At 37.4% G+C, this 23,349-nt stretch overlaps 3 protein-coding genes across 4 annotated transcripts; 1 reads left to right on the forward strand and 2 right to left on the reverse strand.

The window, feature by feature from the left end:
- Positions 1–1,277: 1,277 nt before the first annotated feature.
- Positions 1,278–13,989, forward strand: LOC145768472 (CTP synthase 2-like). Of its 2 annotated transcripts, none has more exons than XM_082579971.1 (15): positions 1,278–1,398; positions 6,073–6,189; positions 7,533–7,637; positions 7,795–7,860; positions 8,254–8,354; positions 8,568–8,684; positions 8,841–9,005; positions 9,120–9,271; positions 9,604–9,736; positions 10,590–10,678; positions 11,595–11,752; positions 12,236–12,376; positions 12,520–12,675; positions 12,881–13,037; positions 13,488–13,989. In XM_082579971.1, exons 1-15 carry the CDS (start codon positions 1,350–1,352, stop codon positions 13,564–13,566), a joined length of 1,785 nt encoding a protein of 594 aa, XP_082436097.1. In that variant the 5' UTR covers positions 1,278–1,349; the 3' UTR covers positions 13,567–13,989. The 2 variants fall into 2 exon arrangements, with proteins under 2 accessions (XP_082436097.1, XP_082436096.1); XM_082579970.1 differs by having other exon boundaries at positions 12,860–13,037; positions 13,488–13,983.
- Positions 13,845–22,440, reverse strand: LOC145768473 (pyruvate dehydrogenase E1 component subunit alpha, mitochondrial-like). The gene is made up of 10 exons (XM_082579972.1): positions 22,301–22,440; positions 19,461–19,591; positions 19,083–19,176; positions 18,498–18,624; positions 17,828–18,012; positions 17,542–17,615; positions 17,295–17,445; positions 17,137–17,204; positions 16,453–16,561; positions 13,845–14,189 (listed from the first exon to the last, which is right to left on the reverse strand). The coding sequence occupies exons 1-10, from the start codon at positions 22,355–22,357 to the stop codon at positions 14,019–14,021; spliced, it is 1,167 nt and encodes a 388-aa protein (XP_082436098.1). The 5' UTR covers positions 22,358–22,440; the 3' UTR covers positions 13,845–14,018.
- Positions 22,441–22,442: 2 nt separating this feature from the next.
- LOC145768474 (small ribosomal subunit protein uS13) lies at positions 22,443–23,349 on the reverse strand. The gene has a single exon (XM_082579973.1). It carries the CDS (start codon positions 23,302–23,304, stop codon positions 22,846–22,848), a length of 459 nt encoding a protein of 152 aa, XP_082436099.1. The 5' UTR covers positions 23,305–23,349; the 3' UTR covers positions 22,443–22,845.

A 23,349-nucleotide genomic window follows, 5' to 3' on the forward strand; every position in this document is an offset into this window, starting at 1 on the left:
TTACTTTTTGCGTTGCTGGAGCCTGGAAGTTAATAGGATTTGGTATTCTGGATTCGGTTTAGTAATCCGGAATAATTCTGGAATAGTGAATTATTCTGAATTGCCCGTCCCTATTTGTTACCGTCGTGAAATTTACAATTGTGCTTCGGGATTTTCACCTTAGGTCTTTTCTTAGGTTTGTTGCCGTCATGAAATTGTCGTTCTTTTGCATATATGTAACGTTACCCAGTAATTCAAGTAATTTTGTAGTTGTGCCTCAGGATTCTAAAACGTGATTAGGGATTTGCGTTCCTCAAGAACTTGCATGTTAATAAGCTAAAAGCATTCTTGCAACCGGCAGTTTCAATCACATATGCGTGATTTTTCGTCTCTTCAACGTTTTAGCCTACAGATGCTTGATTCCTCAGCGACTATGTATATCGCGTTGTGGCCTACAATTCGACAGACAGAGAATTTTGCTTTTGGTGTAGGGAGTATGTCAGAGTATGGTATAATTTTGGTACAGTAGTGATATTACTTCTGGCTCCATACGTCAACGTTCAGTGTGCAGTTTCCTGGGTTGGACTTATGATTTGAATCATGTTCTGTTGTGGAAAGACGATTGCAATCTGTTAAGTTATGTGGTGACAATAAAAGTCATACATGTAGTAAAGAAGTACTGCCACATTGTTGTGCCCGAAATGTCGCTGTAGACTAGATTTACAGCTAGGTATGAGTGGATAAGTTAAGTTACCTACTGTCCGCTACACTTCCCTTGCTGCTTCTGTTACTTTCAGCATCCTCATCTGTAGGCTATCTTTAAACAAAAATCTCTTGCGTTTCCGTCGACTGGTTTCTGGAAAGGAAGCTTGCACAGGGTCATCATAAGCGTGGGCCCCATAAATTTGCGGGCCCTGGGCGGTTGCCCAGTTTGCCCACCCCAAAGCTGGGTTTTTTTTTTTTCGCTGACACTTTTCGGTCATTTGTCCAAAATGACTTGAAAAAATTTGGTCATTTTTTATTTATTTTGGTCATTTTTTCTGAGGAAAATATTTCCTTTCAAGTAGCTGATACAAACCAAAATTTGCACTTTCTGACTAGCTACAACATAGGCGCCAACTTTTTATGCTCCCACGCAGAAATATGCATGGGGACCTGGCCCCCACGGGTTAGGCGCCTATGGCCACAGTGTAGTCCCCTGTCGATGTCGTCCCCTCAAGGTTGTAAATCCTGTGTAAAACACAGTAGGCTATATTGTTTTGTTCAATCACCTAACTAAAATCCGGATTGTTATCTTTAGACAATAACACGGGGCTAGATTGATTTTTTGCTTTTACATAATTCTCTAAACTGTGATATTGTTGTTGAGCATGAAGTACATACTTGTTTCTGGTGGTGTCATCAGTGGTATTGGTAAAGGTAGGTTTTATGAGTATTTTTATGTTTATTATGAGAAAAACATTTACCCAGTGGTTATTATTACCATGTATTGTATTATGAATATAGCCTTTGAGGCTATATGCACATGTTTCCTCGAGTGTGACATATTCTTTTCTATTACGTTTTTTTTAAACAAAGAGCGAGAGAAGAACAAGAGGCTATTTTCACAATATATATATGGTAAATACAGCCTCTGCGAATCGATAAATTCAGCCTAACAAATTTCAGTAACCTATTCGTATAACAATGTTATATTTTTTGTAGTTTGCAATATATTGTAGAGACTAGTGCAGTACTTTTAGAAGTGCACTACTGCAGTTATATATTGATTTAAGTTTACTTACCTAAAAAAAAACAGTTCCGGATTAACCAAGTTTGGGGCCTGTAGCAGATTGATTTGATGTACAGATATTGACTGGAAAGTAATTGAATATTTTATAGATTTGATATTTTTTGATTATAGTGTAGCCGCTCTTGCCCCATCGTGTTTCGCAGATAGGCTAGTTTTTAATCAACTTCAAATTTGAAAATGACCTCTCCAGTACAATTAGTTACCATCATACATAGATAAATGCGTAACAAATTGTCAATGTTAGGAAACGTGGTGTCAATATTGTTTTCTTTAATCGAAGTGAAATAGTTGAGTTGTGGAGAGGAGCATTCAATAGCCGGAATGGCCCGTTTCAGGGAGTCCGATCCCTTAATGGGGGATTTTTTCAATTTTTTTTTTAATTATTGGGTACCGTAGCCTACTTATCATTGCCGTTTTAGGATTAGAGGTTAGGAACTCACCGAAATGTAGCAGACCCTTCAATAGCAATGTGCTTTACGAATTGGTGTATGCCTTGCGACGTTGCTCCATCGTAGATTGTAGGCTTTCCAATACTGCAAGGAAAACTTACACCGGGAATCTGTCTTTAGTTGATATCCATTGTATCTGAAACTGAACGGCCACTGCCTACATTCTCATCGTGCGTTCGATTTTGAACAATTCTTCTTGTGCTTGTTGGTCGGTAATCTGGCACTTGAGTCAGCTTCTGCGCCTCTGACTCAAACTTAGCGAATTGTTCTCTGAAAGTCTGTAGGGATCCTGCCAAAGAGGCACACAACGCTGAAACAATGTTCAGATTTTGCCAGTTTGTTTGAAGAGAGGCTTGACTTGCCTGGAAGCGATCGGGTTAGCTATTTCTAAAAACCACTAAGATTCCAATTTCGAGCAACTCCATTTTCTCAAGAGTCCATTTGCCTGCTGTCGACATTCTGCCTTTTGCACTTGGCTACAGGGCTGCGATTTTTTCTTTCTTGTCGAACGACCAAAAATTCTGCGTTTGTTTGTCGAATAGTAATATGACGTCACAGGAGTCAGATTATAAGCGTTTGGCCGCGAGTTAACGCACAAATTGTGTGGTATCAGAGTCACTTACTTAAGCTTTTGATCGCACGCTGGTTGAGTGATTGCAAAGGAGTATCAAGCGCTAAGTTATGTACCTACCGGACATGTATACAGCCCTCGAAATTAGCTTGTATCTACGACGGCAAAAACATTGCCGTCGCCAAATCAACAAACCTTGGATTACGGCGGCAATTGCCGTATGCTTTAGTGTTTAATCAAACGAAATTTTATGCGTTTCTTCATCGCGTGTCACACGGCGGTAGCCCAGAGCATCACGCAAGCTATTTTATGCGCTGACAATGCTCTTGTGAACTGTAAAAAGTTTGCAACCTTATAAATACCGGCTTATTGTTACGCAAAAGTTATTTTTTCATCGAATGCTTATTGTTAACCGATGTCATTGCGAATATAAATTATACTGAAAGAAGATACAGTTAAAAAGTAGAATTTACCTGCTATAGATTATCAAACAGAAGGAAAAGTTAGTGAGGTATTTTGCAAAATTTGTAAAGAATTTTATGACGGAAACAAATTGGAATTAGCAAAGCTAAGGGGTCAAGTTAAAAAAGTAGTACGAAATTCAATAAATGGTTCTTGGGCAGTAAAGTAATGCTTTCGATCATATGGCATCGCGCGTTCATGAACGGGCAGTTTTGCGTCTTCAAGTATTCTAGTGACGACGCGACAACCTCATCCTCCGATACAGTATCTGATAATTCCGATTCTGACAGCTAGTTCTTTATCAAACAGACTCGTGTTTGCTCGCAGTGTCCCAATTGTGCCGAAATTACGTTAGTGTAAACGTCAATCGAGGCAATCATCTGGCAGTGAGCTATTAATTTGTTACCGGTACCTGGTTGAACAATTAACGTTATTTTATGATAATTCAATTCAACGTCGCTAGATGTCGAATTAATGCAAAACAAACGTAAATTTCTTCTTGGGCAGTGATACGCAGGCATCAAAATTCGTTATTTTTGCATTGACTTCACGTCTGTAGACGTTGAATCAATGTAATATGATGATTTTGCTGTCTGGGTAGCCTACGCAATATAACCCTCCAGGAAATTTAAATCGATTTGTGCTGTTAACTTACTTTAAAGGTAACCCAAAATTAACTTACTTTTCCTCCCTGAGTTATTTAAGGTGAATTAACGTAACAGCGTGCGTATCGCTACTTTTGGTATCATTACATCACAACAAATCAAACAGTGCGGTCGTGATAGACTACTCTAGTATATTTTTCGCTTCTCGTTTTTTTGATTCAACGTCTACAGACGTTGAATCAATGTAAAAGCGACGGGTTTTGCTAGCTAGGTTGTGTGCTTTTGTGAATGCAAGTGCAAAATCGCCCATTACGTAATCACAGAAACCCTTTTAGTGGAAGGAATTCGAGTTGCAACCGTGTTTATCTGTCTACTATTCTTTATTCACATTGCAAAAAAATTCTCCATTCTTGGAACAACAAGTGCATAAGTCAGACACAAATACAAACTTGCATAGACGTTGACAAGTAAAAGTAGCCTACTTCGAAGAAAGTTAGAAACCCGTTGTGTTGAATAGCACGAAACGTGTGTTGCAAAATATTTGATGCCAGGCGTTAGAACTTCGATCAAAGCATTTTCCCGCAGTGTTCAAAATGTTCCTTTCCACAAAAATAGCGGCTTTTTCATCTGTATTTCTGAACGTCTGGTCGGAAACTAGGCTGTTTTCTACATGTGAAAAACTTTCATAGCAAGTATCTAACAGTCATTTTACCAGAGCAATATTGTTAATTAGCTCAAACTGCGAAATACAAACTGGCATAAACGTTGACAACTCAACGTAGCCTAGGTTATTTCATCTATAAAAGAAACCCGTTGTGTCGAATAGCACGAAACGTGTGTTGCGAAATGTTTGATGCCAGGCGTTGGAACTTCGATCAAAGCATTCTCCCGCAGTGTTCAAAATGGCGGCGCTGACGCCTTGGGAGTTTCTCGTGTGAAGCGTCGCTTTTAGACCTTGCTTTGAAGTACCTGGCGAAGGAAAGTTTACGTAAGTCAGCACTCTTATGATTGCATCACGTGATGCCCCCCCCCTCCGATTGCTTCTCGACCTGACGATGTTTAGTCCTTTCTCAGTTTTTTTTTTTTTTTCCTTTTTTTTTCCTTTTTTTTTCTGTAAGGCACAGCGTTTGTTGAATAGTGATGGCGCGTGTCGAGTGACCTCGTCACCGAAAAAGGCAAAAATCGCAGCCCTGCTTGGCTATTTGCAAGTTTCTCCAGTGCCTCCTTTTTGAAAAGAAAACGTTCTTTAATCAGCTTAATGGCATCAGCTCTTCCGGACCATCGTGTTTCAGAGAGCTTCTTTAGCACTCCACCACCTGAACACTCCAGAACGTACCACCGGTGTGTTTAAGCAGCAAAGCCTACATAGATCTTTTCAACGAAGTCAAAGAAAAGAACTGAACTGTTTCTGGACACAATTGTGCAGCGCATATATACACCAACTACTGTAAATTCAATGAATGAGCATAGCATGGAACATATTCTGCAACAGCACCATTTTTTTTTGACAAGTTCCTGTAGGCCTACTCCTTTATATTTCCCGCTCATGTTGGACGCGTTGTAATAACTCTGTCCAAGGCAATCGGCAAGATTGATACTCTTCTCACTGGTGTACAGTACAGTCAAATAATCTTTCAAACAACTAGTATCGTGGGTTCGTGGCACTTGATCAGGCAGTTGCCTCCAGCGGAAATTACCGGTTTTTAAAGTTTACAATAGCCTAATTAGGATGGGATAAGACGTTGGGACTAAGTAATTTAATCCTACAATTATAATATTCTCCCATGCCATTCCAGTTTGCAAGCCAAAAATTACTTACCAACTATGTTCGACAGTTTTTTTGCAAAAAAATTGTTTTGCTCACCAAGCGCGGGGCCATGTGAAGCGCGAGGCCCATAGCAGCTGCTACATCTGCTACTATAGTTAATCCGGCGCTGAAAAAAACTGATGGCTTTTATGCACCAGTCAATGTATTTTTGACACATAAATTTTTCTGACATGATGTACGGTATCGTATTCATAAGTTCAACAATTTAATGTTTTTTTTTCTGTTTTAAAAACAAGTATCTTTTACCTTCTAAGTGTGAAAGGAAATTGTTGATAACATAGTTAGCAATTAGTGATATATTGGATTGGTAGTTATTGTATGCTGTATTTAATGAAATTATCTTACATTGATGTGCATGTGGTAACAAGTTATTCCGTTACTTTCAGGTGTGATATCCAGCAGCATCGGAACAATACTGAAGTCCTGTGGTCTTCGTGTAACAGCCATTAAAATTGATCCATATCTCAATATAGATGCTGGAACCTTTTCTCCATATGAACATGGTAAAATTAACATTTGTGTTTTGTAATAGTACTAGATTCTTATAAAGTATCTGAGAACATTCTGTACCTCTTCCTAAATCTTGCAAAGCTTCAATTTAATAACCCAGTGTTCTCCAATTTTTTTTTGATGTGGCGCATTTGAAAAAATGTGCGTGTTTTATGATTGCTGTTTATAAGTTAGTGTTGACACGCTTATATTCATTGCTACACCACAAAATTGCTTTTTACTGGCTTCATGTGATGTTTCAGCACACCTATGTCCATTTTAATCAAAGATTGCAAGAATTTATAAGGTTTTTTTAGGCCATACAATACATTTCATTAATCTTACAAGGTTTAATAATCATCAGTAAGTGGTGTTCATCAAAGTCATGGCAGAAACGTTATGTATTTTCTGATTGGCAATAACAAGAGATGAGCCACAGTCCATCAATGATCTATTGTTTTAATATACTAGTTGAATATGAAAAGAATGTAAAAGGAGATAGTGAATGCAATGCGGGGGTGAAAATGAGGAGGGCAAAAAAGACTAAAAAGAATTAATGGATTAAGTTGTGATAAAGAAAGGGTGAAAAATATTATCTAGGAAAGCGTTAGATTTGAAGTTGGATGAAAAGAGAAGCGTCCAAAAAGAACATAGAAAAACAGGCGAAGGATGAAGTATCTAAGGTCAGACTAAAAGAGGAAGATGCAAAGGACAGGATGATATGAAAAAAGAGGTAAAGACAACTGCTGCAACAAAGAATTGGCCACCCCTCACTCGTAGGGACAAAATCAAATATGAATAAACAGTAGATTGTTTGTATTTAAGTTAACTGTACAGAGATTTATATCAATATCATATATGTGAACTCTGAATACATGTAGTTTTAAGTGCAGTTTAATTACACAGCTGTTAATTGTGCAACACTCCTGGAAAGCTTTTTAACTACACTTTGTGTTATGTAATGCATAGCTTGAAAACCTTTACTATAGCACCACAACTTCTATATATATACCCACATACCATATACTTTTAGTCTTAAACCATAAAATCAGTTTTCTTGATGAATTGAACATTGTTGAAATTTTTCTTTTGAAATATCACCAAGTTGCAAATAGCAACCACGTTTAATAACAGATAGTTGCATTGCAAAATTTAAGACAAACTAAATCCAAATAGTAAATATGGTCTGGAACTTTCTTGTAGCGCTATAGCGTGATAATAACATTAAACGATTGAAATTAAAAAGTAAGAAGGTTATTTTTATTCTGTCTTTTAGTTACTCATGTCTCGATCTTGATTAAGTGAGGCTTTCAGTTTTTTTTTCCAATTCAGTCGCAAACATTTTTAAAATACTCAGGTGAAGTTTTTGTGTTGGATGATGGAGGTGAAGTTGATTTGGATCTTGGAAATTATGAACGTTTTCTGAATGTTACTTTACATAGAGACAACAACATAACAACAGGTGATATATATTTGCATTCTTTAAACTAACTATGTCCAATTTATACTGCAATGAATGGTAATCAATCAGTAATCACCTTTAACTTTTCTCTTTGAATGAAGAAGTTGTTTAGCTGGATTTATTTGGCAAATTGAGCCACAACTTTTCGTATTTATAGGAAAGATCTACCAAGATGTCATAAACAAGGAAAGGAAAGGAGACTACTTAGGAAAGACTGTACAAGGTTTGAGTCCTTCTATAATTGTTAAAATATTTACAGCTAAGTGTTTGTATTGTTTGTTGATACATTGCGAAATTATTAGTCAAGCAATTCAATGTCAACATTTCAAACAACTTCCTTCCAGTTCAAACTGTTTGTTTACGTTGTTTATACTTGTTTAGTTTTTATTTTAGTTGTTTGTTAATACTGTACAGTGTACATTGTTTAGTTTTTACTGCAGTAAAACAGCAATTACTTAGCAGTCAATCAAACGCGTCCGTTTTAGTCTAAAAGGTACATGTAACAGGAGCTGGTGAGTGGTGACTACAATAGTTTATTGTGTGACGCGTAATTGCAAGTTGTTCAGCGTCGTTTCATCAATACGTTACATTAGTCACCCGGTTTTTGCTGACGCAGTTGTTCCTCATGTTACTGACGCTATCATGGAGTGGGTTGAAAGGGTTGCTAAGATACCAGTCAATGGAGACCAAGAAGAACCGCAAGTTTGCATCATTGAGGTTAGTCAATGTCTAGTGTAGGATCAACAAACATGTTTTTTTAAACGTTGTGTTATTGTGTATAAAACACCAAAGCATTCTTGATAAGCTGCTTTTAAAAGTAGATACATCGTTTGAAATTGAAAGGTTAAGTCATGCAGTGAGCTTGGAAAGTTGTAGTGTTGTTACTGCGTAGTGGGTAACTTGTTTTTATATGCAGTTTTACTTTTCCAGTTGGGTGGGACCATTGGCGACATTGAAGGGATGGCCTTCGTCGAAGCTTTCCGTCAACTTCAATTTCGCGTGAAACATGAAAACTTTTGCAGCATCCATGTCAGTCTCATACCTCAGGTAAATAGCAACTGAAGTTGGACTCACATTATGGGATATGACTTGACATGCAGTAATCTCAGTCCTTTCACAAACTCTATAGTGGACTTAAACTTTTTAACTAACATGAAAACTGTGTCGTACGTCACATATAAGACGTCAATTTTCTGTGTTTAGCCGCTTGCCACCGGAGAACAGAAAACAAAGCCCACTCAACACAGTGTACGATCATTGCGTGGGTTGGGACTGTCTCCTGATCTCATTGTTTGTCGTAGCCACACTCCACTCACGCAGGATGTGAAAGAAAAAATATCGAGCTTTTGCCACGTTTCCCCGAGACAGGTGAATGCCGCTTTGTATTCTTAAAATTTGTAGCAATAAGCATTTTGTAAGGATATAAAAACTATCACGCAAATTAATCTTTGGCTATTTTTAACCTATTTTTTTTAACTGTAGGTTATTGCAGTCCATGATGTCTCATCTATATATCGTGTTCCTTTTTTGCTTGAAGAACAAAACTTATCCAACTATTTCACCGAGCGACTCGGGTTGTCTATCAAGCATCATCGCTATTCTCTCTTATCCAAATGGAAAATTCTAGCTGACAGGTACGCACGAAAACAACATAATAATTGACGGCTTTTTTAAAATTTAGCTCCTGTAAGAGTGCGCTAAACACCTTTTTGGTTTTCTCGGAAAGCTAAGGATATAACGTTGTTTCACAAACGTAATTTTAGAATAAAATTAGTTTTCCTCTCCGTTTATTACAACTTTTATGGGATGCAACTGCATCATTACTTTGAGTTAAAAACTTCCTTGAAAAAATTGGTTGTCTTCGATCTCATTTACATAGCGTATGCTGACGTCCAGCCCTCGCAACAGGACGGAAAGCCGTGTATTAACTAACACATGTGGCATTATGCTCTTCACAATTTCACAGATATGACAGCGTGACATCAAAATGTGGTATTGTTCTGGTCGGAAAATACACTCAACTAGAAGATGCTTATGCTTCGGTTATCAAAGCTCTGAGGCACGCGTGTTACGTTGCGAAAAAGAAACTGCACCTTACGGTAAATGATAGAAGTAAACTGCTTTTTGGTGTTAAAATGAAGTTAATTGCATCCCAAACGTTCAAAGTTGGCTATTTTTTTTTTTTTCAGCTTAAATCTAGGACTCCCTCCTACTTGTGTTCAAATGTCGTGTACAAGTTCACTTGTTCGCATGACGCGAATTGTACATACATCGGTATGTCTACGCGGCATTTGGCCACGAGAGTGAGGGAGCACTTAGATTTAACTAATTTGAACAAGCAAAGTGCCATTAAAGATCACATATTCGATTGTCAAACATGTTCAAATGACAAACTATCCTTGGAGTCGTTTAGAATTATGCGTAAATGTTCCACCGAATTCGACACTAAAATCCACGAGGCTTTGCTAATAAAATCATACAATCCTCGCCTCAATACACAGTTGTTTGCCTCAGGTGCTTCTTATTTACTCAACGTCTTTTCTTGATACGTCATATGATGCGTATTTGCCTCGTGTAATTTAAACGCCATGTGATGTGCCTTTCTCCTATGCTCTGCCGTTTCATTTTGCATTTCGTTTTTCAATTTAGTGTTTAGATCAGTTATTCATTTTCATTGTAGATATGATAAGCAGTTATTTTTTTGTTACTTGATAAGGGCTAACGTGTGTATGGCCGAAAACGTTTGTAGCTTATAGTTTATGTTCAATTTTAATGGATTATGTTAAATGCCGTGTGGTTGCTTGGTTTTATATGTCTGTGGTTGAAGAAAGTGACCTCTTTACCAAAATTGTTTAAATAGATCGATAATAATTTAATGTTTGGCTTCGGTGAATTGTATGATCTCAAACAAACAAGCAATGTGTGTTTTTTAAGATTAAATGTGCCTTACAGATTATTGACGCGACTCAGCTTGAAGAAACCACAGAAGCGAGCGATCCAGTCGCGTTCCATGACGCTTGGAAGAAATTATGCTCAGCAGAGTGGGTTGTCATGACGTTTGTGTAAAGAATGACGTTCGACTCCTACCGCGATCGTGTTTTGACCATACACATAATGACAATTAGGGGGGGAAAGTTTCCGGGAATTTTGGAAACTTTCCTGGAAAATTTTCGGGAATTTTGAAGGACACGGAAATATTGGGAATTTTCATTTGGCATTTAATGTTTAAAACATTTGTTAAATATTTCATCAATTAGAAATAAAAATCTTAAAAACCTATCTTAAGCATTTCTTATTTTCTTTAAAAACACTAATTTGGTGTTAACTAAGAATGAGGCTTATGCATACATTTTCAATGTTTAAAATAAATACTGATCATATTTGGGAACACTCACACCAAGGTCCGCAATAGATTCGCAAATGAAAGGGCGGAAAAACTAGTATCAGCCAGGTCAAACTTGGCATTGTTTGAGCCCTGTGAAGACAAGTCAACTCAAGTTGAAGTTGACTCTGAAGTCGATGACGCTGCCAGAACAATCATTAGTTCATCACCTGAAGAAGTCGAGCAGGAGGAAATGCTAACCGGCAGCTAGAACAACGACTTTGTAACTGACTCAGTATTGTTTTTCTTTGTAAAAAAACAGATTGGTGATGATTCATTTTTGGAGTTATTAAACTAAACCGTGTGTTTGTATGTTCTTAAGTATTTTAGTTATACAATTATACACAGTACTTTTATTCTAAACAGTATAAGGCCATTATTTTCCTGTTTCAACATCAAATTAAGATTGTTTTGAAAGTTTCCGAAAATTCCCGGAAATTTTGCAACCCTAATGACAACTTTGAAGATAAAAAAAATACACACTTTTTTGTGATTGGCACTCTTGTTAATCAAACTTTTCGTTTTCTTTGTTTTTTTATAACTTTTATAAAGTCGTATTACTATTGTCTCTGCAGTGGCGTGTTGGTTCCGGGCGGGTTTGGTTCTCGTGGCGTGGAAGGAAAGATCGCCGCCGTAAAGTGGGCTCGCTTGAACAACAAGCCTTTTCTCGGGGTGTGCCTCGGTCTTCAGGTCGCCACAATAGAGTTTGCACGCAATGTCTTGGGCTTGGAAGGCAAGTTTAAATTATGTATTAAATTTCGATTTTGTAAACACTTACCATAAAAGTTGAGGTACAAAATCTAAAACCCTTTGGCAATATAGACTCTTTTGTGTGCAGGCATGCAGCAAGAGTTGAAATGCGATAGACAGATTAAATATTATAGCAAAGTCAGCGTAGTTACACTGCTCAGACGCTGTGTAAAGAAACCACATTATGACTTCACTGCAAGTGATGTACATCATAAGAGGCTTCCGGTAAAACCAAGTGACGCTTCAAATTGCGCTTTCTGTCGTTTACTCCTGAACCCATAGACACCTCTATTTAAGGTGTCTATGCCCGAACCATACTTAGGTGGCATTCTACGTTTTTTTACCAGAGCAGTTTGAACTTGTTGAAAGATTAATTGATCATTGCAATGCAAGGCAAGTTCTTTAACGTCTACAAACGTTAAATCAATGTAAAAATGACCGATTTTGCTTCTATCAAACTACGTAGGTGCTAATTCGACTGAGTTCGACCCGTCAACGCCACATCCAGTTGTCATCGAAATGCCAGAACACAACCCCGGGAATATGGGAGGTACCATGCGCTTGGGAAAGAGGAGGACGATTTTTAAAACGGACGATTCAATCATGAGTACGTGTATTATTGCTCGTAAAAAACAAGGCTTGTGATGACGTATTTGCTTGCACTGTTTTTAAAATTTTCGGTATGGACCAAGCCTAAAATTCATCTACATAGTCGCTTGTACTAACCACTCTGCTAATATTTCTGTTTAGAAAAGATTTATCATCCCTCTCGGGATTACGTAGATGAACGCCACAGACATAGATATGAAGTCAACCCAAGTTTCGTTCAGGCCCTTGAGGAAAAAGGTTTACGCTTTGTTGGCCACGACACAGAAGGAATGCGAATGGAAATATTGGAATTAAAAGGTAAAATGTCCACAGTGGTCTACCAGTCACATCTGGCTTTGTTTAAAATGTTTTATATGGTCAATGGTCATGCGAATTTGCCCAGAGCCTGTAGCATTTGAAAACACCGTGAAGTTCTCGACGTTGAAAGGCAAGTGTGGTAAGACTTTGTGTCTTCTAAGCGTGCATCCTTGACCTTTTTCAGAGGTTCAAAACGAAAGCCAAGAGGTGAAAAGTGTCCATCCTTTCTTCGTCGGTGTCCAATTCCATCCTGAGTTCACATCTCGTCCTCTGCATCCATCTCCTCCTTATTTGGGTTTGATTTTAGCGGCGAGCGATAAGCTGGAGTCTTACGTTAGAGAAGGAAAGTGCTCTTCCCCAAAGTAGGTGTCCAAGCATTCGATTATTGTGTGGTTTATTGAATATGTGCATGACATTATAATTCCATTTGTGGAGTTGCTGTGGGTTTGTGTACCCACATGGCGGACCTCTTTAGCGACGAAACTGACAATGCACGTGATTAATGCAGAATTGGAAACCATTGCTAGACTGTTCTCAGGTTACCGTACGTACCAATCAATATACCAAATTCGTTTGAGCCAAATTTATTAAAAACACTGCTAATTTGCTTGAAAATAATCAGAATCGTTACCCCAGTGGAAGGTTTTGGAAATTGTTGCTGTTTAAGTCATATTGGGATCACACTATAGCAGTCGGCCACATCAGAAAAGTAGACACGAAGTTTAGAAGTCGTTATATCGCGCTGTAAAATGGTGAGCATGCTTCAGGATCATACTTTCCAGTTCTGACCGAAGGTTTCCACTTGTTTTCAGAAGCAGATTGCTGTCAGGTGAAGACGAACTCGAAGTGCTGAGAAGCGGGATGGGAGACGCGTGCAGTTCCGTAAGCTAGAAGTGGTTTATGGGAAAGTTTTGTTCATGTACTTGTTGGAATACGTAATGGACTCGCCCTAATTGTAATTTATCACTTGCCCTTGTCAGATGCCTGCTTGTTTAGTTGGTTGTATTGCATTTTTTACTGCCGTTTGTTTTGAGTTTCTCGGTTTTACCTGAAGTTAATTATTCTAACAGGCTACCTGCGTGACAGACTCCTTTGACGGGTGCTTGTAAATCGCGATGCTTCAATATACACACACAACATTGACCGTTTAAACAATAAACCACTCGAGCTTGAAAGAACTTTTATATATTGTGTTCAAGTTTAAACAAAAGAAGCAGATACAATCGAGAACGACATTCACAGACAGTGCAATACAACGTAAATCTTTTGAGAAATAAAACAAAATATCACTAGGTAGTTGAGCAACTGTTTTTTGCTCTAATTGTGGCGCTGCATTGACAAGCTTATGCGTTAGCTTCGTGAGGTAGCCGTTCGTACAAGTTCGTCGCTCTGAACGTCAGTGGTTTACTGGTCACGTAAATGTCGTTGGCAAGTTCTTTATACTCGGGTTCGGAGGAAGCTAGTGCCTTCTCTGTCTCCTCTTCGATGAACTGTTTTGTATTAGCATCAATATTCTGTAACAGGGAAAACGTTAGTTCAATTAAGTAAATCAATTTTACGAACTTCAAAGTGGGGGGGAAGCATAATAAAAATACCCGAGGTCTGATGTAATTGGGTAAGAACTCGACACTCAGAATTTTAATCCATTATGACATGTACAAGCAAGACGTCCCACCGAGAGGCCGATACAATGGGATTGTTAAAACTGGGGGCAGATAGTTCATAGTACCATTGTATTCAGTAAATTGCTTTGCATATGTTGCTTTTTTGCAGTGCATTTACTTAGTTCAGGAACGAAAACCGCTACTTAAGCTAGCGGAATGGCCCGTTTCGGTGAGTCCGATCCCTTAACGGGGGATTTTTTCAATTTTTTTTTTTAAATTATCGGGTACCGTAGCCTAATTATCATTGCCGTTTTAGGGTTAGGGGTTAGGAGTTAAGGTTAGGGGTTAGAAGTTAGGAACTCACCGAATAGTAGCAGACCCTAAGCTAGATCCCTAAATTTAGTAAAGATTTATTGGTGTCCTGCGAGCATAACTAAGGATGAGTATACCATAAGTGGATATTTAAAACATAATTCACCTATATTTCAATTTGTTCTGGCATCTCACAATACTGCATGGTTTTTAATCGTTTCAAAATATAAACAATTTCATTTGGTTGTGCGATCGAAACAAAAGTGAAAAACTGGAGAATCTCAACAAAATGAGCTGCCCGACTCAGTTTGACCCAACACGCCCGCCGCTTATTTGAATGAGATCACCAGCTGAGCGCATGAAACTGCCATACAAAACTACTTTGCTAGGCTATTGGTTTGAGAATCTTAAATAGGCCTATCGCTATTGTGTGAAGTAGAAAACGAATACTTTTTTTTTGCCTTGCCTGGCGTGTTTTTTTTCATTATTTTGATTTGAACCAAATTATACTTTTCTTGGCTTCCCCATGTTTATTGTTTATCCATATTTCTGAAATGTTTGCAATAAACAGATTGAATTCGTCATGCAAAGTTTTCCAACCCAGTGCTATTGCATGGTAAGCTGCTGTGCGGTTGTAGCACAATGATTGTTTTTACGCTAATGGATGACTTGATTCGAAACAGCAAAGCCGACAGTACTGGAGTTGCTGATCGTTGTTTGAGCTTCTAGGGCGGAGGGTGTATTCTTTAGCCACCTCGGTTACGGGTTGCCTTACTAGTAATGGGCCAAGATGGTATTGCAAAAAGTAGAAATTCAAAGCGAGTAAATTAACATGGCGAGTCGTAAAAAGTTTTAAATATTGACGTTCTAATAGGCTACGTCTATATTTGATTTGTTGACCTTTGTTGGTGATATACTAGTACTCTTGTAAACAAGATTAAGAAATGCTGTGGCTTTAAAAGTTGCAGTGTTTATACAGCCTAAATCCCAACAGGAACATGTAATGATAGGTGCCTTGCCGCTATCCCACGAGATAATATTCCCCAATCAAGACAGTCCGTCGTTTATGATTTTTCTTTTCTTCGGAACGTTTTTGCTTCATTGGATCAGCGGCAAAAGACGTATCTGCTTTTAATCGATGAAGATTGTGTATTAAGGCAATGCCGTAATCCCACGGTGGTAGGCCTATCACAGTGTTATGGCTGTTCCACCGCACTTTCCAAAGTTGATGTGGTACAGGTACAGCATAACTGTATTTTTTTTGGTGCTAGGCACGCTAAATACGAGATTAAAAAATATATAGCCCAAATTGTAAACAAAGCAAATACGGTAGCGTACTTGGCGGTTAATTTTAACTTTCAGAAAGCGACCGTTCCGTAATATATTAATCTTTTAAAGTTGCTACAGATTCTATTTCAGTGTTATCAATAACGTTCAATCGTTGGTTCAATGCCTAGTGTTTAATTGAAGACAATGATACTCTGACGTCACTATCTGCCCCCAGTTTTAACAATCCCATTATGCGTTGTCTCGGTCTCTATGTAGTACGTCATGTGTACGAGAAGGAACATAGTGATGACATTATAAAAATGAAAAGATGATGGATTAATTGCAGAAATTTCTACACGAGGAACTATTCTTGGGGAACAAACCAACGATGGATGATGACGTAGCAAGAGTAACAATTTAGAAATATCGAATTTCATGGTTGTGCAATGCACAAAAAAAATCATAACTACTACAGTACAATGACATAACATCGTTCTTTTGGGAAATGGGTAACTGTATGCGGTTATCCTAACACTTGGGCACCAAACCTAACTTTTTTCGCCAACGCTACGATAGGCAGCTGAAAAAGCACCTTAATTTCCTGCTTGTCGACGATTCCAGCCTCGAGTATTTTGTCTCTAAAGCTCGATATGGGATCAAGATTGGTGCGAACTTCTTTCACCTCTTCTCGAGTTCGGTAGCTGAAATGACAATTTAGACTTAGAGGGTTGAACATGAAGTGTTCACAATTTAATTGATAAACCAACTTTATTTTTGGCAAAAATATTCCCAATATATATAGACCGATCAACATCGTGACACCCCAAAACAGCCTTCCCTCCCACTATGTGCAGGACATATTACCGCCTAAATTTAACGAACGAGATGCATTGAGCAGCACTGCCGACCACATTCACTGAACGACGATTTTACAGCAATGTAATAGCGGTACAGCGAGCAGTAGAAACTATTCTCCCTAAAGCATGCAACCAGTAGCAATAACAGGGGGTACTTTTGGACCGGGGATAATTTAGGGGCAAGTAACCTTTCCAACCAAGAAATTACCTCGGATTTAGATATAGTGCGTTTTACTTAGAGTAGCCTGAATGTCTTATTGCTACCGAAAGAGCGTTGCGCATCATTTCCCAGACAGCAAACTAACTGTTTTATTTACATTAATCAAAGTATGCATACGTAAAAAACGGTTGATTTGCTGTCTGGGGGAACGGTCTCGCGTCATAAACATACACAGTTCAACCAAAACACATCAACTCACCTTGTACCAGGGTCACTCATGCTGTGTCCGTGGTATCGATATGTCATGAACTCCATCACCAGAGGCCCCTGAAATATTTGAGATTGCGGATTAAAAGAAAAACGACTTGTTAAGCGAAAGATTGGATGTTCAAATCAAAGGCAAACAAAATAAATTACCTTGCTGGCAGCGTAGTCTTTTGCGAATTTAGTTGCAGCTCGAACAGCAAGAACGTCCATTCCATCAACACGTATCCCAGGGATATAATCGCCCCTTGTGTAGTATTCCACACTTGCTGAGGAGCGTTGCACAGCGGTACCCATGCCGTACCTACAAGCCAAACAACATAATATGAACATCACATTATTCGGCTGACGCACAAGTTTTGTCCATACCATTTTAACACATATTTTGAGCTTTGATTACCTGTTGTTTTCACACACGAAAATACAGGGTAGGTCCCATAACTTTGCCATGTTGAATGACTCGTACAACTGGCCCTAAGATACAATGTTACGATTACTCAATTGACTTGACAATTAATAAAAAACCTTCATAGAATAGATAAATTATTCTGCTTAACAAAATTACTGGTACCACAATCAGCATTCTTGCATAGAATACTTATCCCACTCCTGTAGGAGTGTAAGTATCACAAAATAATGAACACACTTGTGTCCTCAAAATGAAAAACTGTAATTTCAATATTTACTTGATTTGCAGCTCCGTCACCATATAAAGTCATAGTAACATTTCCAGACTTTCTGTATTTGTGTGCTAAAGCGATACCAGCGCCCAATGAGCACTGTGCACCAACGATACCGTTCCCTCCGTAGAAGTTGTGGTGGTACATGTGCATTGATCCCCCTTTGCCTTTTGCGCAACCCAACGTGCGGCCTGTGTCAACACAAAACATGTTGTATATGTCTAAATAACAAGCCACGGGTCTCAATGTACAATCACTCTAAAAAGAATGATAGAGCTTAGGTAGAGAGTTTGTCTTGTTGAACCATAGGCATACGAAGCCGAGCAACATGATCAAGTTTAGCATATTCAAGTTTATTATATTTACAGAAACACAAACTACGCAACAAATTAAAGATCGAACGTTTTCGACATCATATCGTTGAGTTTGAGCTGGTCAAAAGTACTGTACAGTTTTTGTTTTTTAGATTTAGTTGACCATTGTATTTTACTCAAATGTAGTTCAATTGTATGTAAATCCTGAAGAGGACATCTTGTGATGTCAAAAACGTTCTATATTTAATTTCGCGTATAGTTTTGTGTTTCTGTAAATGTAATAAGCTTGAATATGTTAAACTTTATCACGTTGCTCGGCTTTGTATGCCTATGGTTCATTCTAAAAGAAAATCAACACCCACCAAACAATTCAGCCAGAACCTGGTGCACAGGAACACCTCTTACAAACGCCCAGCCATGAGCTCGGTATGCTGATATGACGTCATCTTTAGGAGTAAATGCAGCTTCAACACCAACACAACATGCCTCCTGTCAAAGAAATTATGATGAGCTTGAATAAAAAAATAAGCAACTGTAAATCATATTGGTATTTTGTTTGAAACCATGCTAAGGTATTAATCTACTATCACATATAGAAAACTAGATTTTGGTGATTGCAACCCAGTGGTCACTGTTCATATGAATCAACTGCAATGTGTCCTTGTAGACTCTTGACAGCTCCAAAATATACACAATTTATCAAATATGCTGTAACTAGTCAATTTGACAAGCCTTTTCATATGCTTTGGAATGCAGAATAATATGCAATGAAATTGTTTATGTGTTTAACAGTTACGGCGTGTAATAAACCGAATTTATGTAAATACAATATCTATATCACGTATGTTAAGTGTTTACAACTATGTGCACTCGTCCGCCCGTATTGTACATATATTTACCATGTGGATGAACTCTTACACAACCAAAGTAGGTCCTGAATAACAAACCTGTCCATCATACAAGTGACAAAATCCACGAATGACTTTCTGTTTGTAAAGTTGATCGGCTTTTAATTCCATACGTCGCACCGTCGCCATTTGTCTAGAAAAGTAATGAGCAATGGTAATAAATAGAAAAAAATACCATCAGCACAGCACATTTTGTAATTAAACATTCATCAAAATTAGTGTACTAACCCCATCATTCGATTATGACATACAAAAAAATGAAGAATACTAGAACCACAGCACAAGTTTTTGCAAAACTATCTCATCAAAAAAGTTGAACTGAACGGCACATATTAGTTTGAGAATTAGCAGAAATATTTGAAATATACACCTGCATCTAGCCAGTCATCTTATATTCCTAAACTCAATAATAATTACGTGTAGTATTGAATAGCTTCTTCTTTGGTGATTGTAACATTGGTATCAGGTCCATTATCTAGCTTGTGCAAGTCAAATGGTTTCACAGTGAAACTAGCTTCTGTTGCATATGTTTTCGAAGTAACAACAACCTGTCAACAAGATAGCATTAATGGTAATAGCGATGGCATTTTGAGCTTATGTTTTTACACATAATAAAGTAGTAAATTACCTTGTAAACTCTAAATAAGCGCAGTCATTGGTTTAAATGGCACTCGAAACATAAATGCCACATATTTCGGTGGACAAACTGTTCCACCAAAAAGATCAGAAAATCTTATTTTTTGACAATTTATGATAGAAACATTCAGATATAAATAAATATATATAATTACATTAGCAAATAAAAACTACTTGCTTAAGAGGTTTGTTTTGAACCATTAACCCTCAAACAGTTATTGGGGTCAAATCTGACTACAAGAGAGAATATATCAATGGTAACTTTTTGGATTCTTGAAATTTTGAGCAACAACTCTAGGAATTCCTCAATCACTGTGTTTCAAAGAAAATAATATCTTTTGATATGATGTTCCTGTGTGTTTTTTGCAAGTTTCAAAAAGTACACTTAAAACTGCAATTGGGATCAAATTTAACATGACAGTGAAATAATAGTGTTGTTACTAAACATTGTTGCCCCACAGTTGCTAAAATACTTGTGTTGTGAAGGTTTTAGTTTCTTAATTTTGTTGGTGAGGAGGTTCAGCAATGTCCTTTATAACTTTTAAATAGCCTACGGTCTTGAATGCATGATTACAAATGGATCAAACAATACCTTGGATTTTTTGTAACGTAAACATTGTTTGGGGTCAAATTTGATCCTACAGTGTTTTTTACACAAATGACAAGCCTTGGCAGTATTTCATGATTTAGTTATTGGTAAGGAAAAGGTGGTTTATTGCTCAAAGGTGCTTAGCTGTGATAAACCACATTCTCTTCACCAACAACTAAACTATAAAATACTGTTAAAACCTCAGAGTCATTTGTGTCAAAAACACTGTGGGGTCAAATTTGACTTCAAGCAACGTTTACATAATAAAATCATATTACTGCATGAGGGTTAACCAGCAACTATTAATCAAAACTGCAGTTTAAACAAATCTGTTTGCACCCTCAAGTTCAATTTACAAGGTACCTTACATGGGTACAGCCTCTAGCCTTTTACCCATCGGTGTCACAAAGTACGGTAGCACATTAAAATAGCAAAGCACCTGCTATTTTTAGCTAAAGTTCATTACCGTAGTTATTATCAATAGCAACTAGTGACAGCGTCACTCTTTTTGCATACTGTTGCAGTGGCATATACTACTTTCAGATGCCCGCCCTATTAAGCTTGAGAACATTTGGGCAACACTAAAAGGCGGAAACAAGCCGAAATAACTTTAGAATTAAAACAGTCATAGTATTTAATGATCTCACAATTGCTTCTAAATAATATCTTTCAATGATATTTCAACATAAGAAAATGTTCGGTATTGAGTTATGGCTAAAAATCGCATTTCCGCTTTTTCCTATTTCAATAAGTTTCGTAATTTACTCCAATAACTGTGGAATTAAAACAGTCAAAGTATTTAATGACCTCACAATTGCTTCTAAACAATATCTTTCAATGATATTTCAACATAAGAAAATGTTCGGTATTGAGTTGTTGTTAAAAATCGCATTTCCGCTTTTTCCTGTTTAAATAAATTCCTTTCAATTTTCGAAATTTACTCCAATAACTGTGGAATTAAAACAGTCAAAGTATTTAATGACCTCACAATTGCTTCTAAACAATATTTTTCAATGATATTACAACATATAAGTAAGTTCGGTGGTGAGTTGTTAAAAATCGCATTTCCGCCTTTTTCCATGTTGCAACATTTCATGATGAAGTTATCGCTATGTTAAACAATATGGACGCCAAGATCGTATTTCCGCGTTTTCTACATCGGCATTAAATCGCTACTTCTGCGGACAATACGCCATTTCACGCCCGGCTTATTTCCGCCTATTTGTGTTGCCCAGAACATTTATAGATTATAACTGTGTTACAAAACTGACTCAATTAACCAAACAAGTTTTTGCTTTATCAACAGACTAAGGTCAACTTAAAAATCCACTACGGTACTGGTATTTCTCCAGTTACAATTTCTTGCCCTTAAGAAAATTGAAACTATGTTCAATTGGAATGAAATTCCTTACCTGGCAACAATCAGGGTTGAGAAAAACCCGGGTTTTTAAAAAAGCCCAACTCGCCTGGGTTTTATTTAAAAAAGATGCAAGACAGGTAGATTCATGCTTAATTCACCTCAAAACTACTTTTTACCAATGAAGTGCTTCTCACTCCCAGTACATGCTGGCATAATTCAATAAAATAATGCACTAGGGTTGTTTAACTATGAGGCCTTCTTGCATAGATGAGTTTTAGTGTAGTACAAAGTGGAATTACTTGATTTTGTGTACTGTACAGAAACATCCACTGTGTTTTCAATTTATCCTTGGAAATTTACTTCACAATCTCATCCTCAAGTCCTAATTTGAAGTTTGTTTTAAGTGCCTTGTAGTGTTTTTGTTCATTTTTTAATAAAAACCACTCGGGTTTTTTTGGGTTGGGTAAAATACCAACAACCCTGGCAACAATGCACCATTGACATGTACTCCGCTGTTAATTTTAAAGCGAAAACACTAGGCTATTGAATTATACTCATGACAATACACAAGCACAATGAAAGCTCAGTTGATAAAGGTGTTTACATGGTATATGTATATATATTGTTTACACCAATAATTTGGTTATTAATAGGCCTACCAAAATAACCTACCTGTTTTTGCTGCTTGAAAAAACGAGCAATGCATTGAACTGACTTCTGAAATGCCATTAGTATGTTTCTCACACGATGATGTGCTAATGTATTTTTTTTATACCATCACCAATAGTTTATTTGAAAAATCCTATTCCTGAAACTAAATGAAACGCAAAATCAGAACACACAATACAATACCAAACAGAGCAATTTCTACTTTCAATCAAACAAACAAAATTGCAACAAATTACAGTTAGCTTTGAAGACATGACCAGTAACACAACAGATACGGTACAGTATGCAATTTACTTGATCGTAAAACTACTAACCAAAATTTGTTGTGATAACAGTAGACAAGTGAACATTCATTGTTTGTAATAATATAGCATATCATGTATTACACACAAACAATATCTTATGGTTCATTCAATAAAAGCTAATGTGCACACAAGAAATGTATTCGTTACACGTTTTGTTAGTTTCATTAAAAGTAGACAGTTGTTCAATGACTTGTTTGAATGTTCCAATTGTTGCATAGTGCTCAATAACAGAAATAGCTTAAACTACTTTTTCTTTGAGACACCAACAGTACGTCCTCGACGTCCTGTAGTTTTAGTATGTTGACCACGCACTCTTAAGCCCCAATAATGACGCAGACCTCGATGAGCACGGATTTTCTTCATTCTTTCAATATCTTCTCGAAGTTTGTTGTCAAGTTGATTAGACAAAACTTGGGAAAATTTACCATCTCGGATATCCTTTTGTCTGTTAAGAAACCAATCTGGAATCTTGTATTGGCGAGGATTCTGCATTATCGTGACGATTCGGTCAATTTCATCATCACTCAATTCACCTGCACGCTTTGACAAATCAACATCAGCTTTTTTGCATATCAAATTGCTAAATCTTCGCCCAACTCCTTTGATAGCAGTCATGGCATACATGATGTTTCGCTTTCCATCAATATTTGTGTTTAGAATACGCAAAATATGCTGAAACTTTTCTGGTAAAACCAAAGCCATTTTCACCTCCTTTCCTGAAACCTACAAGATCAAAAAGAACCCACA

Source organism: Aplidium turbinatum, chromosome 4 (genome assembly GCF_918807975.1).
Source record: "Aplidium turbinatum chromosome 4, kaAplTurb1.1, whole genome shotgun sequence".
Classification (NCBI taxonomy): Eukaryota; Metazoa; Chordata; class Ascidiacea; order Aplousobranchia; family Polyclinidae; genus Aplidium; species Aplidium turbinatum.